The 16,132-nt window shown below is 35.4% G+C and overlaps 2 protein-coding genes across 2 annotated transcripts; one reads left to right on the top strand and one right to left on the bottom strand.

Annotated features, from left to right (window-relative positions):
• The first annotated feature begins 993 nt into the window (after positions 1-993).
• Positions 994-8,935, top strand: LOC122603895 (protein PUTATIVE RECOMBINATION INITIATION DEFECT 1). Its single transcript, XM_043776741.1, has 9 exons — positions 994-1,520; positions 2,457-2,566; positions 2,656-2,831; positions 3,448-3,747; positions 4,108-5,071; positions 5,635-6,340; positions 6,939-7,219; positions 7,601-8,252; positions 8,732-8,935. The coding sequence occupies exons 1-9, from the start codon at positions 1,053-1,055 to the stop codon at positions 8,915-8,917; spliced, it is 3,843 nt and encodes a 1,280-aa protein (XP_043632676.1). The 5' UTR covers positions 994-1,052; the 3' UTR covers positions 8,918-8,935.
• On the bottom strand, positions 8,930-13,602 carry LOC122603896. Its single transcript, XM_043776742.1, has 5 exons — positions 13,422-13,602; positions 13,125-13,322; positions 11,200-11,355; positions 9,746-10,885; positions 8,930-9,667 (listed from the first exon to the last, which is right to left on the bottom strand). Exons 1-5 carry the CDS (start codon positions 13,459-13,461, stop codon positions 9,153-9,155), a joined length of 2,049 nt encoding a protein of 682 aa, XP_043632677.1. The 5' UTR covers positions 13,462-13,602; the 3' UTR covers positions 8,930-9,152.
• Between the last annotated feature and the right edge of the window lie 2,530 nt (positions 13,603-16,132).

The raw sequence follows: 16,132 nt of genomic DNA, 5'->3' as shown, positions 1-16,132 counted from the left end.
ATATTACTAGGAATGTGCAGAGGCCAGTGGCCCACATCAACCTATAACTATGATTATTTTAATAAAGTTATTTGGGTACGTACTTCTATATAATTTTATTTAATCATAATTGATATATACTTGATTATATAAATTAGGGTTTATTGATTTCATTTTGGTCGACCCATCTAAGATAATGGTTATAATCTTTGTTTTGTGAAATTAAATAATAGTTTTAATTGTAATGTATTCCATGTTAAGTCCAGTTTTTATTGGATTGACTCCATACTTGAAGATTGAAGCTTCATTGAAGATTTGTCCATAAATAATAGAAGACCAGTGAGTGCCTTACATGTACAGGAAATTTGGAGCGCACCAGATTTCAGCTCACTGGACTTCACTCTAGTCCAGATCAACTCCCACTGAAGACATTCTCATTGAAGTCAAAGACTGAAGTTTGAAGAAAGAAGACTGACAAATGACGGGGTCCACTGGCAGTTTTAATTGATTAACGACTGGAGCTTTGTCAGTGTTAAGACCTTACAAAGTTATTATAAATATGAAGCGTGTATATGAAATAATATAAAATAATAGAAATTTAATAGAAAAGTGTCTGCTAAAATGGATAGATACATAGTAATCTATGAAATCAATAGAAACACAAAATTAAGATGAAAATAACAATAACATCTACATCATTCAACGTGTAGCGTATTTTAAATTTATTTTTGGGTTTTAATTAACTTTCCAACGGCTATAAATAGTTTTACTTATTTTTTTAGTTTATAATAATAGTCCAAACAAAAAAAATAATCTTTTTTTGAGAAAATAAATTGAAGTACTAGTTTAGTCGACATATAACCGGATTCTTACAACAACAACAGGATCCAATTTTTGTGTGAGTATGAGGAAGGTAAGCTGTAGACAGTCAAACCTAGGTAAAGACACTTCCATGGGGACCTCCGGCCAAACCGGACTCTTACAACAAAGCCCAAATTTTCCCTCTTGCTTAAATTTCACATGATTTATCATCCTCCCCGCCCAAATTCAAAACCACCACAAAATTTTTTACCATGAACTACGCCACCACTTCCGATCACCATCACCGATCATTCATTTCCGATCATCTCCGGCACCGGCAACACCACCAGAACACATGTTCACAAAACCACACTTCATCTCTAATACTCGAAACAATCGAAGGCGGATCGATTTGCTTAATCTGTTTATCAAATTTAATCACAAACCCTAACTCCCCAACCGTCCACGTCTCTTATGCGCTTTCGCAGCTCTCTATCGCGATCTCTCAGCCGCAGTTTTTGAATAACCTGATCACTTTTCATCCTCATTTTTTAGTTTCTCCACTTGTGACTGCGATTTGTAGCTTTGATGATGAAGCGCTTGCGAAACAGATTATTGATTTGATTGGTGAACTGTGTAGGTCAGATGGTGGTTGTGAGATTTATGGTGAGTTTGTTGCTAGGGTTTCCGATCGGTTGTGTTCTGGTTCGTTAGCTTGGAGTAGACGCCAGATTTATATGGTACTAATTTAGATTTATTCGTTTCTAATTTGGCCTATATCAATTTTTTTCCTGTTAAATTGATATTGTTTTGGAAATAAATTCTGGTCCGTGTTGTGCAAATCGTAGAATTTAGTTTCCGGTAATATCATTTCTGCCTATATCATTTCCGTTTTTTCTGTTAAATTGATATTGTTTTGGAAATATATTGTGGTTCGTGTTGTGCAAATCGTAAAATTGAGGTTCCGGTAAGGCTTTGTTCAAATCTGGGCATTGGCGTTAGTTAGTAATTAGGAGAAAACTACTACAAATGTTTGACGTTCAAAAAAAGGGATTTATGCACCTCTTTTTAGAATACGATGCATGTGATTTACTTACTTTTTATGGTTTGAATGTACCTGATGCACTTACTTGATGTACATCAATGGGTAAAGTCAGGTGCATCAGATAGTAAACTGTAAAAGGCAGATGTAGTTTAATCTGTTCCTACACTTCATATGCTAAGAAACATTCCTATAGGAAAATGTACATTATTGTAAGTGTTTGAGTATATTTTAGATAATTGAACTCTCGTCGTTTTTGTTATTGTTTGTTTGTTAAGTATGTATGGTTTTGAGTTGACTGTTTTGGGGAAATAAACTTTGATGGTATGATTGTGATTGTTACTTTACATTGAATTGTACCCTGTTTCATTCATTCATTGTAATGCAGCTTAAGAACTTACTCCCGTTCAGATTTTGTAGTTTTAGACAGCCAAAGTAGTAATTTAAAACTAATAAGACTGATCTATCACTTTTTTTGATTAATGTAATCTATCTATTGTTGTACTATAAGATAACTGAGGAAGTGTGTGGCAGAGCGCAGAGCGGTTAGCAAGCTCAGGAATTTTTTTTTGGCTTTTTGCTGAAAGCTTTTTATTAAGTTGCATAATTCTTAACTAACATGTGCATGTTTTAGCTACATTGCTTAGGTGTTTTGTTAGATTATCAGAAGAATGATTCTTACACATATATCAAAGACAGGGATGCACTTTATCTGAACCTTGTAACAGGTCTTCAATTGCCTAGGTAACAGTCAGAGTGAACTCTATAAAGATGTATATGCTTATAATTCGGCTGCTTTGTCCTTACTACCTGTTTGCTTTGTTAATATGTAGTGAAGAAATCCAAGGCGAGATTTTATTTCTTCTTTACAAGATATGTTCTATTCAGCACGAATATGTTGGTAGTAACAATGGTGATCTCTTATGTGGTCACTCTTCAAAGATCTTACGTTTGTCATTAGAAGCCCTATTGAAGACCCATCGTGATGATGTCCGCATGAACTGCGTAGGTTTGTCAATACCTTATGGTTCTTTGAAACTGTTATTTTACTTGTTTGCTTGGTTAACAATGTGGGATGCCATGTGGTTGTAATGTGAGAATTCAAGTATTACAATGGATCACAATTATCGACATATCTTTAAGAATAGCTACTGCAGAATACAGAACTTATATGCATACAGAATTTATGTAGATCATGTGATATACTTATATGCTTTGGCTGCAAAATAAATCATTCTTGGTAGCAAATCATGTGATTAACAAATGGAAGAGATATCCCTACCACAACATATGATACATGTACCACATGTATGCATTACTGATTTGTACAGTGTGTTGCGAAAGTTTTACATTGTGGTAAATTAATCAAAAACTGTGGTAGGTAAATACCACTTTTTGCAGTTACTAACCTATACCTAAATGCTTGAGTTCTTAAGCTATATTTGAAATAGTCAAGTCAAGATTGATTACTATGTTCTCGAGTTAAATTTACTTCTGTAACATGAAGTTATATTGTTTATTGCCCAGTATATGAATTTTTTTGCCACCCTGACCAACATATCCATTTATCATTATTCTTTGAGTCACCCCCTTCAATTAACATATTATCTGTTATTTCTGCATAGCATTGTTGTCCGTGCTTGCACGAAGAGGGTTCTTTGAGAATGCATTGGAAAATGAGAAGGAATATCTTGAAGCAGACAATTTTATGGAAACAACTGAGCATGAACTAGAAAAGACCCCTCTGAATCTCTTGTTTGCTGAAGCCATAAAATCACCACTGCTTTCTTCAGATTCCGAGGTCCAGACTGCCACATTGGATTTAATTGTCCTGTATTTGAGTGGAGGTGTTACTGAAAAAGAGGTCCAAGTTCTGGTTGAGGAGAATATTGCCGACTACATTTTTGAAATTTTAAGATTGTATGGTAGGTTCTACGTTGTTCTGTCTACCCTAGCTTGCTTAGGCTTATAATCAGTTTGTTCATCACGGGGTTTTCACAAGTATTTTCCACTTTTACAGATATCAGTAATAGTAAAGAGTAAAACTATTTTCGGTCACTCAGTTGATCACTTGGTTTGCAATTAGGAGTAAATACGGGCATGGGCTTACACCATGGTAGAATGGAAAAATTTATGGATTTTTCTCCCGGTTTTATTGATATTAATCCCATTACTTTAAACTCTTACTCATAAACAAAACAACACTATCAAACCAAACATCCCCATAATGTTGAGTCTAGATTCTGATGCTGATAGCTGATATAAATTGTTTACTATGTTTACAGGGTGCAAAAAGGATTCTGTTGTTACCTCATCTTTACAGGCTCTTGATCTGTTGTCAGCGGCAGAGGTAGCATTCAAGCAAAGGCTTGCTGTTGGGTTCTCAACATTGGTTCCCGTCCTTCGTTATGTTGCTGAAGTTCCCTTTCATCCTGCTCAATGTCAATCATTAAAGCTTGTATCAGAATGTCTTTCAAACTGTCCTGGAATCATTTCAAGTCTCAATATCGAAGAAATAAGTATCATAATGACAGCAGTGCTCAAGAAACACATTGACGGAGAGGCCAACATGCTTCCAGAAACATTCACCCTAGTTTGCACAGTCCTTGTAGCTCTCATGAAATCCCCATCTTCTCATGGAACTCTAAGTATTGCCAAATCACTACAAGATGCATCAAGATACACCATTGGAATTTGCTTGAGTTATTATGGAGAATATTGTGGTCAAGTGCTAGACTCCCTCTACTTACTGAAAGAGGCATATGAATATAGTTTTGAAGGAAACCCCACAGATTCCAACTATTTGGGATTACGTAACTGTATATTAGACATATGTGAAACTAAACTGTTGCCTTGGGTTTCCACGAGCATTAATGAGATCAACGGGGATATTGTCTTGGGTGTACTTGAGATATTTCACTCATTACTGATTCAGTCTGATTTCCATCCAAAGAAATTTGTAGGTGTTCTAGTATCATCCTCTTGGTTCAGTTTTTCATTTGGATGTTTAGGCCTTTTTCCTACTGAGAAGATGAAATGGAGAGTTTATTTTTTATTGAGTTCTATCTTGGATATGCTTCTTGGGAATGACTCTGGCCAACCCATAAGAGATGTTACTTTACATCTTCCATCTGATCCTATGGATCTATTGTATTTGTTGGGGCAAAAGGGTTCTTATAATCAGGAAGTTTTTGGTTGTCAATCTGCAGTTCTGCTGATCCTATATGCCAGCTCCTTGTACGATGACAGGTAATTAAGACTTCATTTGACACTTATCCTGATCATAACAGTTAGAAAATGGGCGATCCTGGTGGGATGTTTAACAAGATAAGGGTGAGATCACCCAGAGCACTTTTTGTCAATTTAGTGTACTTTTATAACAGATAATTAGTGTGTCAATTGTGATTAGAAATGTTTCATGTGAAAGTTTGACTCTCCAAATTATTTTTAAATAGTTTTATGCATTGAAAGTTTTGACCTGTTCTATTTCAACCAATTGTTTTTCATTTGACCCGTTTGACCTGTTAGAGATGGAACATAACCCAAATTGACCCATACCTAAGTTAATGGGCCAAGATTTCCATCTGTACTTGTTTATTTCCATTTGGCATCCTTTAAACTGTCCTGATGGCCTTTTTTCAGTTCATATGATTACATTTCTAAACACTATTTCAATTTTAGAAACAAGGAGAGGAATTGCTAGAAAACTTGATTCTTCTCTTCAAAAGGAAACTGGAAAAGGTTTTAGTTGATGCCAAATGTTATTACATTCTGATTTGTGATGTTTAATCCCTCAATGTTTCTTTCATAAGGCTTGCAGATGACCGGATGGTATTAGCTTCTCTGGAGCAATATATATTGCTTAATAATTCTGAGATCTTTGGTGGAGTTGTCGAACCACTGACAATGGCAGTACTCATAAATTTGTATGGCCTTTATAGAGGTCTGGCCAAGATAAGTTACCAAATACCATATAGTCTGGAGACCGAAAGTACCCTCTTCAATCTTATGGCAGAAAAACAATATGAATTTCTTTCAATTAGAATTCACATGAGAGCACTGAAATGGTTTTTTCAACAAGAAAGAATTTGTGAATATATATCTGGCCAGATTCTAAGGTGGTGTAGAAGATGCATTGTGTATGGAAATCAGATTGTTGCTTCCAATAATACTGAAACTGTAAATTTTAAGGAACTTGCTGAGTTGGTAGCATCTGGGGACAACTATGGAGCAAAACTACTGGTGTGTTTGTTGGGGGAGCTCGTAGAAGAAAACGGGCATGAAAATGACATCATTTTATTAATTAATATGATTTCAGAAATCATTGCCTTATATCCAGCTGCTTCAGAGCAATTATGCTTAAATGGCATAGCCCTTGCAATCCAGAATCTTTATCAACATTTTTCTTATTCTGCAGAGATATTCAATGTTACTAGTCAACTAGCTTTTACAATATTACATTCGGCTCCCTCGGAATCACTTTCTGATGATGAACTGTGGGTGACAGTAGCAACAGAGGTAATCATATTAGTATAGGCTTCAATGTTGGAGGTGGCAAACAAGCGGGTTGGGTAACAGTTCAAAAAGACGAGTGCGGGTTGAAACATGTAATTTTGTTAGTGCAAGGTTAAACTGATGGGTCAGGTTGGGTTGCCCTATTGCCCCTATAAACACTTTCCGTTCCTATTGTTAATAAAGATGTAATGTATTGAATTAGATCACAAAAACGTTACTATGTTAAATCAGTAATGAACGCTCTAATATATCGATTAAGGAGGTTTCATTCATTAAATTGCAGTTTAGTCATAATTAGTATTATTTTTAGGGCCAAATATTTCACATATCACCACATGTTTACACATTTGTCCGGAGTGGGACCCGAACTCACAACCACTTGGTTGTAAGGTTACCTGGAAGAGCGCTAGGCCAATGGCCCTTTGGTTTAGTGACGTTTAACTGGTTCTACCCATTTAACCCGTCTCTTTTTAGCTAAATCTCTTATTTGACCTGTTACAGATAACACGTAGCCAGATTGACCCTTTCACAAGTGAATGGGTTGAAATTAGAACTAATTAATTCTACTTATGGAACTAATATGATCTTACAACTTTTGTAGTTAATGCACTACATACTTTCCTCAATCGCTGAAATTGGATGCAGTCAAGAAGCCCTCCTAGTGATGGGGATATTTTCCCTAATTTTGTATCATTCACTTCATCAAAATCTGGTAGAAGCTTCCAAGACCATACTTCTAAACACTCAATGGATTTCACTAGTTAACAAAATGATCCATGAAGCTTGTTTAAAAGGACCTGCACTGTTTGATCATGATGAGGCAACACAAACGGGAGAAGGCATAATATTTTTGCTCTTATTAAACTTCTTCTGTCTCAGAAGGTTAGTGCTTTCAAGTTTTATAAGCAATGGCAAAATTGGTGGACGAGAAGGGCTGGTAATGGGCTTAAAATAAGCAAGTTTTACTGGATGGGTTGGCCTGAAACATCTTTTGTCCATTTCAGAGATATATGTCATATATTATCTGTATTAAATATGGTTATGAATATTGCATATCACAATACACTTCTACTCTGAACCTGATTTTAACCATTTTCTTTTTAGCGTAATTGTTTTGAATTTACTTGTGAGAATTAAAACATATCCCGCACCAATTCATCTATTACTAAATAAGTAAATAAATTGTCTTCTCTAAATAAACCTTCATTCCCTGACCCGGAACAAAATACAAAGATTTTCTCTAACACTCCTGTTTTGATTTAGTGTTCAAGCTGTCCTGCCAGGGATTGAAGATGCACAAAACTTGCTTGATGGTGAAACGAGAAATCAACTGTCTTCATTCTATATCAGCATTCATTGTCATGATTTGTGCAGACTGTTACATTTTGGATCGACTTCAGTCAAATTGGTATCTTCGTACTGTCTACTCGAACTATTACAGAGAATAACAGAACAAAAAAGGAAAGAACCAGATAAGGTCAAACAAAATGCGCATCATATACTGTCCATAACCTCTGTTCTTCAAGGCCTAATTTTCCACAGTGATATTAGGATCGCCATGAATTGTGCCCTCTGTATAGTAATGACTATGGATTGGGAAACACAAGTTGAAAAGGACAATTGGTATAGATTGATAACCGAAGAGTTGGTAACGATTTTGGCTGTTCCCGGTTTGACATCAAAATCTATTATGATTCATCACAAGCCAGCAGTTTATATAGCTGTATCATTGCTAAAACTGCAGCATGTTCCTCCATGGATGTCCACCCTCTTTGATGATTCTTGTATTAGTGGTATCATACAGAACCTTTCACCAACTAATGTGACTCGCGAGATGGTGTTGTTGTTTCGTGAGCTTCTTCGCTCAGGGCTTCTCAACTCTAATCAGATTGCTTGCCTAAATCAGATCTTCCAGGTATAAGAGAACAGTTCTACATTTTTTAGCAAAGGTGGCAAAATGGGCAGGTTAGGTAAATTTTTTTTTTTTTTGTGGAGGTTAAAACAACTCGGCTTGGTTTGACTCAAAACACTTATTCTCCAGAGTTTCCCAACTCTTCTATAAAGAGTTGGTGCATCAAAATATGACCACATAATCATAAAAGTAGATATTGACATGCCTGCATTCTTGACAAATGAACTAGACATTTTCTCTAGGAGCACCAACCATCTTTTTAGATCTACAATACTTCAATACTACTCTAGTTTGATTAATGTGTGATTACTATGGTTAATAAAAACTTTGGGTAATTTCCGATTTGACTTTCCCTTCTAGCATGTTTTTTTACTCGTCCCACATGACCTGGTAGAGATAATACATAACTTGAATACAACCATTTACAACTCCAAAATTTAAAGGTTAATAGCATTAAATTAAGTGATGTTCTCCTATTGCAGGCCTGCAGAAAACGTGTTTACTCAAATGGCAACACTGAGGACAAGGAGAAGATGCTTGTATTCCCACATGATCTTGAAAAAGTATATGACGTCCTCATAAATCTCATTTCACCCGAATCATCTTCAAATGATGGATTGTTGGAAGAAATAGATTTATTCTGCCAAACTCCAATGGAGGCGGAATAACAGATCATATCGTTTGAACCTAATATATTTTATGCTCTTCTATAACCAAAAAGCATGTACAAACTTGATTTACAACAATATAATAGCAAGAGTATCACCACTTCATTACTCATACAAAACACTGGGGTGTCATGTCTCATTGCATGAGCTATATCAAGTATACAAATACTAAAATGAAAAGGCATTTGTATATAAAAAAAACTCCATGTGTAGGGTCCATAAAGGCTTTCATCCGCTAATTGACATTTACTGATGAGCAGCACCCAAATGGTACCCATGATGCTATTCCTTTCTTCCTCACTTTCTTCCCCTCACCGATGTATTTTGGTGGAGATGACTCCTGGTTGACCAAATTTGATTTTCCAAGTTCACTCATTTTCTCAGCAGCTTCATCTTTTTCAATCATAGTTGATAATTGTTTAGGATTCGATGGTTTAGCTTCGCTTACCAGATTCTTTAAGGCAGTAGTGTTTTCACTTGTACTCCAGTTTTTAACTTTTGCTATTGCTTCATTTCTTTTTCTTCCTTCAGTTTCAGTACTGACATTAGCTTCAGATTCTAGTGGTTGAGAGTTTTGCACTGTGCCTAACTTCATTTCAGAAGCTTTCTGGTCAATAATTTCCTCTTTGGGTTCCATCAAAGATGAGCCTTCAAAAGCATCTGATTTACCCAAACGTCTTTTATCAGCTGTAATTTCAGACTTAACGCCAGTATGTGCATTTTCAGCATCAAATGAAGCAGTTGAGAGCACTGATCCATGCAAATCAGTAATTAAAATAAACAAAGTTAAAAAACTACACTACAAAAAGGGAGAAATGTAAATTGTACCTGAAACTGATCCCCAATTTCCCTCCAAACTATTACGACTACTCGAGTCCACAGATGCATCTACACAAAAATCTTGACTAGTCATTAGCTTGCCATCTCTTTCATCTACCAAAGCTTCAGAAACGACCCCAGAAGCATCACGTGATTCTTCAGCTTTTTCCAGTATAAGCTTTTCCGAACTCTCTGGCATTCCAAGTTTGTTCCTATCTTCTGAATCAGCAACAACACTTTCAACTATATTTTGTTTAGCTTCGATACCAATCTGGTGTTCTTTCACGATTTCCTGAGTGTATGCTTCAGTCAATACTGGAACACTACCGGTGTTTTTAATCACTTCTTGAGTATGTATATGATCAGTTTCAAACATTTCTCGATTGGTCTCTTCACTATCCCCCTCTAGTTCCATCTTTTCACCAAGAGTAACAACAGAATGTTTATCATGAGAAATTTCTGCTTCACTAATATTGTTGGTAGATTGAAGTACAGTTTTGCTCATTTCCAGATGTTGAGTTTCTGCAGCTTTAGTTTCTTCAATAACTGGAGGATCAGAAGCAGAGAAGTCTGTATCTCTGGGTTCAGAAAGCGCAGACTTCATGGAAGACTCACCATTATCCGAGGCTTCACTTTCTTGTATGTTCACTTCAGCTGTTTTGACGTTAAAGCTATCTACCATGGAAATAATTTTTGCATCTCTGCCATCGTGAGGAACATTAGAATATATAGTTTTAGGATCCTTAAAATCGTTAATCATAGTCTCAGCACGATCTACTAAAGGTATATCACTTGGGACAGAGAGTACATATACCGCTTCTTCTTTATCCTTGTTATCAGATACCTCAACTGTATCCCCATACACTGCCTCTGCAGAATCTGTTTTAGTCTGAACAGTATTAGGAGGCTCCACGAGGTCCACAGATTTATCATTGTGGGACACATCCTTATCCTCAACTAAAAGAACTGTAGGTTTTGTGACAGAATCAGGTAATTTGACTTGTGTGTCAGCTGAATTGTGTAGGGTGTTTGGAAGATGTTCTTCAGTTTTATCTGCATCTTTTGTATGGGCATGAGTGGTTTCAGAAACTTCGAAATTGTCATCCACTTCGTGAACCTCTATTGAACTGTCTAACAGCTTAATAGGATCTAAAAATGAGAAAACAAAACTCGGATTAGAATACTCAAGTATGATATGTAGAAATTATATAAGCAGGCACAAATGGTATTGCCTCATTGCCTGTGGGTTTGGTATTTTCAAGCCTAAATACCTAATTATTGTTCCTTCTGATAGGCATTCTCTTTGTCCTAGGTAATACATCAAAAATTTCATACAAAGTTGTATCAATATCATTTAATTAAAAGTATGAACATTATAGTTAAGTACGAATATCTAGTGTAAATAAGAATATTGACATAACAAGTCACATCTGGACTGCTTACGCTCTCCAACTTTTCGTTACCTTTGGATCGATGTTCTACACCTGGACTGACACCAGTATCCGAAAATTCTGTAACTGCATCTGAAAAAATATCTTCTTCAGATTTATTAGATCTTTCATAAATCCCACCACTGCCACTGCCACTCTCTTTGACGGTCAACTTCTCAATCTTGGGACCTGAAAATGAAAAGCATCAAGAAACATGAGAAAAACCATATAAATACAAGAAATATTCAACAGGTTGATTATAACCATATATGATACGACAAAACTATAACGATAAAAAACAATAACAATGTAACATGAAAATAAATCGTGGTTCTTTTGAAATGTCCAACAGACCTATGACAGCTGAAATAAGATACTAACAAAGTTAACACTTTTCTTTTAGCACCTACATATGGCTAATAAACTACTGAAACTAGATACAGGGATCTTTGAGGGTAACTTAAAGTATAAACTTAACTTGAGGCTCTTTTATTACTCTCAAAAGATAATGAAAACCCATACATACTAAAAAGCATCAAAGCTAGCAACAATAACATAAAACTATTTAGCTTGAGGTTCTTTCAGCATCTTTTGAACATCAACACGAATCAAACTAGATGCAAGAAATCTTTAGACACATCATTATTCAGTTACCAACATTGACAAGAGATTATTTTAGTTTTATGTGTTGGTCTTGGAGAGTTGGCCGTTTAGGTGGATGTCATACACATGGCCTATCATGTGTATGTACTTAGTCTTGTTAGATTAGGTCTTTCATGTGGTTCTCTCAAATTTCTGTAAGTATTTGTAACGCTTTCTCATATAATTTATAAAATTTGCCAAGTAAATTCTCTTTCAACAAAAAAAGAGAGGTTATTTTAGTATCCTCAATATATGCCCAATTGACATAAGATACAAGAAATCTTTTGATGCAGTCATGATCCGACTTGGATGGCAAGCTAAAAATCATTATATCTATTAATTATATTATTTATATATAGGATTGATTTTGTGTTTATCTTTAGTTAAATTTCTATCCAAGTTTCATGCCTAACTTTTAGTTAGGAGCATAAAATGAAATATAACTTTCAGAATTCTAGTGCTTAATTAGGTTAAACATAATGATGAAACCCAATACAAGATACAGTTCTGCTTTAAAGAGAGGTATATTATACGGAGTAGAGTAACGGACTAGCTAACCATCAACAATGATTTAGTTTACTGTTTCTATTTAAAAGTCACTAATGAACATTTACTTTCTCTGTTTATCATAAAGTTCAGCATAACTTCTTCGGGTTTGCTTAAGGTGCATAAATTGTTTGTACATTTACCATGAAAATCAGGGGACGGGCTTTTAATATGGAAGATACAAGTTTTTTTATGCACATTAAATACAGCCCTTAGGGCTATATTTAGCATTTCCCTAACTTCTTTATGATCCTCATAAATTTATGAACTAGATTCATTACAAATATAGAAAGTAAGATCTCATTAAATGATCCTTAAGTTGAGAATAGTAAGCCTAGCCCATTTCCCTTAACCATTGCCTAAGGGTAATTAATAGCAAATCCCATATTATAAACATGATATCAACCTAAGTTTCTTTTAGTATCTTCAATAGATAAGTAGAACTCGTACTGAAGAGTTTGACAGAAAAAGAGATCCCAAACTGAAGAAGATACCAAAGCATATTCATAGAACTCCAAAGATAACCATACAAGACACATGTAATTCAACCTGGGTTTCTTTTAATTTCTTCAACTGATTAATATATACCCTATATACGATTCAAAAAAGTTCTAATAAATATTTGGGAGTGTGTATAGCTAATTGTGTCTTTCAATTGCTGAAACGGACGTGATCGGCTATTAGGTGTGTTTTACCTTATTCTAACATTATTAAATTCAAGAAAAATGTCAGAAATGTCCAATAAAAAAAAAAAAAAAATAGAAGCTCACTTGGGGTTTTCTCATTTTCGTCAGAATGGTGTTGATCATCATCATCATCTGAAGCTACTAGTTGAGAGTGAGTAAGTTTAGTAGTATAGCCTTCAATGGTTCCACATATTCTCTTATGGGCTTTTCTATGTTTAGAGCTTGGGTGTGAGTTTGGAAAAGGCCATCCACAACTATGACATATATGTACCCTTTCATGCCCTGCAAAACCCTCAACAAAATCAAGAAAATGACAAAACCTCACCAAAAAACAAAAATTAAAAAAGATACTATCTTTATGTGAATATAAGACCAAGAAACCTGAAGGAGTTGCAAGTTTAGTCTGATCTTGGATATCCATGTCTTTGTAAAGTTCAAAAAAGATTTGTAGGAGAAGAATAAGGAATGAGGGGAGACTTGAACAAGTCTTGTGGAAGAATGTGAGGAGAAAAGTGGGAAAGAAGTAAGAAAAGTCTATGGAGATAGTGAAGGCTGTGGGGGCTGCGTTAGTTTATGATAGATACAAGTGAGCTTAATATATATACCCTAATGACTACTCTATCACAAATCAGATTATATTTGAACATATGATCACCTTTCTAAACTCCAAAGTGGCTTTTCAAATCTGATTAGACAATCATTTAATTACGTAGTATTACATTAGAATCTTAATTTGTTGGGTCATATATGTCAGATTTTCATCAACATACAAATTAAATATATTCTTCAAAAGGTTAGTCTAATAATTCTTTCTTTATTCCATCTTTTGATCTAGTCAATTATAATAATCCAATTATTAAAGGATTATCAAGCTGATGTTTTAGGAGAATATATCATTTTCCAACTCAGTATACTTAATCATAAGGTGTTGTCATTACACCCCTCACTCACCCGTCATTTCATTATTTTCATTGCTAACGGCTATTAGGTGTGTATAGCTAACGGGTACGAATATCACGTGACACGAAGTACAGACACGAAGTCGTGATGACGTAAGCACTGCATGAAGTCTACCTAGTGCTGACGTAAGCACAAAGTCACACGAAGAAGAGCACGAAAAAGCTAGATAACACGAATTTCGAAACGAATTTACAATCAATAGCAAATCAAACGATCTTACACCTTCTGGTAATCAACCTTAGGGCTCTGATACCACTTGTAAGGTCCTATGGTTGCGTGGACCGTAATAAGACGCGATTCGTTATGTCAAGTGTGCGGAATCCTCTTGAGATAACTAGATTGCTATTATTCCTTTGTCAATTAACAAGTAATTAATCAACCTAAGGAGATGCACGAAGCTTGTGGTTCGTGTACGAGGTCACACGAGCAACACGTCAACCTAATTCATGAATTTATCAACTAATGAATATAATGGATTTCCTAATTTCGTAGATTAGGTTTGTATTTATACTAGTAGGGTTTTGGTTCGTGTGGGCTTCGGCCTTAATTGAAGGATTAGGCCCGAAACAATAAACCAATCGACCTGCCTCGTGCTGACGTCAGCACGAGGTCAGTCCTTCATGCTAATGACGTCAGCACGAGGTTCGACCTTTTGGTTCTTTGTTTGACTTCGTTTGACTCGTACATAACATCCAACCATCGTTTAAGCATCATACGACACTTATAAACCTTGGTTCTATGTTCTTGTACCCGCAAAACAATATATAACACACAAACACAAAACAAAACATAAACAGATATAATATTCAAGTTCAAACGTAATCATTAAATACCAACAAATGTTCTTATTTAAATGATTACAAACATAGTTCCTAAAACATAAACTATAATAAATCTATGTTGCGATTGTCACACGAATCTGCATCTACAGACTCCCCCTTGACAGTTGCAACTAGATTTCTTTAAAGTCATCAAAACTTGAACTTCAAAGTCATTCGTTAAACAAAAGCCTTTCTCTTCAACTCTCCAAAATTCCACTGCTGAACAAGGTGTATTCAAAAGTCTTCTCTGATCACCTCTTGACAAATTGACAAACTGCATCGGATCATACATGCGTAGGAACATTTGTTTCTTTGAATCATCAACAAACATCTGTGCTTCGCCTGACTTGATATTTATCAGCCAAAATGTCATCGTCGTCAGCATATCTTGATCCCATTTGATAGCGGGAACCTTCTGAACACATTTAATCCTTCTCTGGACAAACCGAAATGTGCCATCTGGATTCTTAATCTTCTTCAATGGTGTAGGTTTAATCAACCTATCTTCTGGCTTCAGACCTCTATCACTGAAATTCCTAATTCTTTCATCTTTGAATCTATTCCAGTAGAAATCTGCAAGTCCATTACTCTGAAGATTAACGAACCATCGTCTTCCCAAATCTAACATATCGGAATCACTGAGAGAGTGGAAGTGTTTTTGACTTATTGACATGTACTGGCATCCTTCTTTTATCTTGATAACAAATAACTTGATTCTGTGATCGTAGAACCAACTTTGTATTACGGAGTAGTACTTGGGTGCATCCTTGTCTGAGATAAACTCCCAATACATTGATGGTTTTAAATTTCCACCCACATGAAAACTAGAACGAGTTAAAACCACTGGAACCCTTCGATCAATAATAAACTCATGGTCTTGCTGTACCGAAGGTATATTGAATCTTCTAAGATCAACCTCTCGTGTAGCATCAATATTCCAGTATAACTCAAATATACTGTCATGTCCTTCATCAACTATATTTGCAGATACATCAAACCTCAAATTTGCTGCGTTCCTAGGTTCATTTGTACTTTCTCTGATTGGATTAAGATTGAGATGTTCTACTTCAGCTATCGGTTTAACTTGAATGACTTCATCTTCATAAAAGACACGATCAAAGTCATAAGGTATATCAAGCAACCTTTTTCTATCAACTTCTAAAGTAATGAACTCTCCTTCTTTCAGATCTTCATCATTGATACTGTCTAAGTCATCTTCAGCATCAAGATCGTCCAATGCACCTATCTTTTGAAGCTTATTTGCAATTTAAACAATTCAAATATGCAAAGATAAAGAACATAAAACATAAG

The sequence above is a fragment of the Erigeron canadensis genome, chromosome 6, assembly GCF_010389155.1.
Source record: "Erigeron canadensis isolate Cc75 chromosome 6, C_canadensis_v1, whole genome shotgun sequence".
NCBI lineage: Eukaryota > Viridiplantae > Streptophyta > Magnoliopsida > Asterales > Asteraceae > Erigeron > Erigeron canadensis.
This window is presented reverse-complemented; position numbering and strand designations above follow the sequence as displayed.

Excerpts from the sequence above, each read along its gene's own strand:
- LOC122603895 (XM_043776741.1), top strand. The coding sequence starts at position 1,053 with ATGAACTACGCCACCACTTCCGATCACCATCACCGATCATTCATTTCC. Across the intron at positions 1,521-2,456 it reads GTAGACGCCAGATTTATATG|CTACATTGCTTAGGTGTTTT; the intron begins GTACTAATTTAG and ends TGCATGTTTTAG. Across the intron at positions 6,341-6,938 it reads GGGTGACAGTAGCAACAGAG|TTAATGCACTACATACTTTC; the intron begins GTAATCATATTA and ends CAACTTTTGTAG.
- LOC122603896 (XM_043776742.1), bottom strand. The coding sequence starts at position 13,461 with ATGGATATCCAAGATCAGACTAAACTTGCAACTCCTTCAG. Across the intron at positions 13,323-13,421 it reads TAAACTTGCAACTCCTTCAG|GGCATGAAAGGGTACATATA; the intron begins GTTTCTTGGTCT and ends AGGGTTTTGCAG. Across the intron at positions 11,356-13,124 it reads CGAAAATGAGAAAACCCCAA|GTCCCAAGATTGAGAAGTTG; the intron begins GTGAGCTTCTAT and ends TTTCATTTTCAG.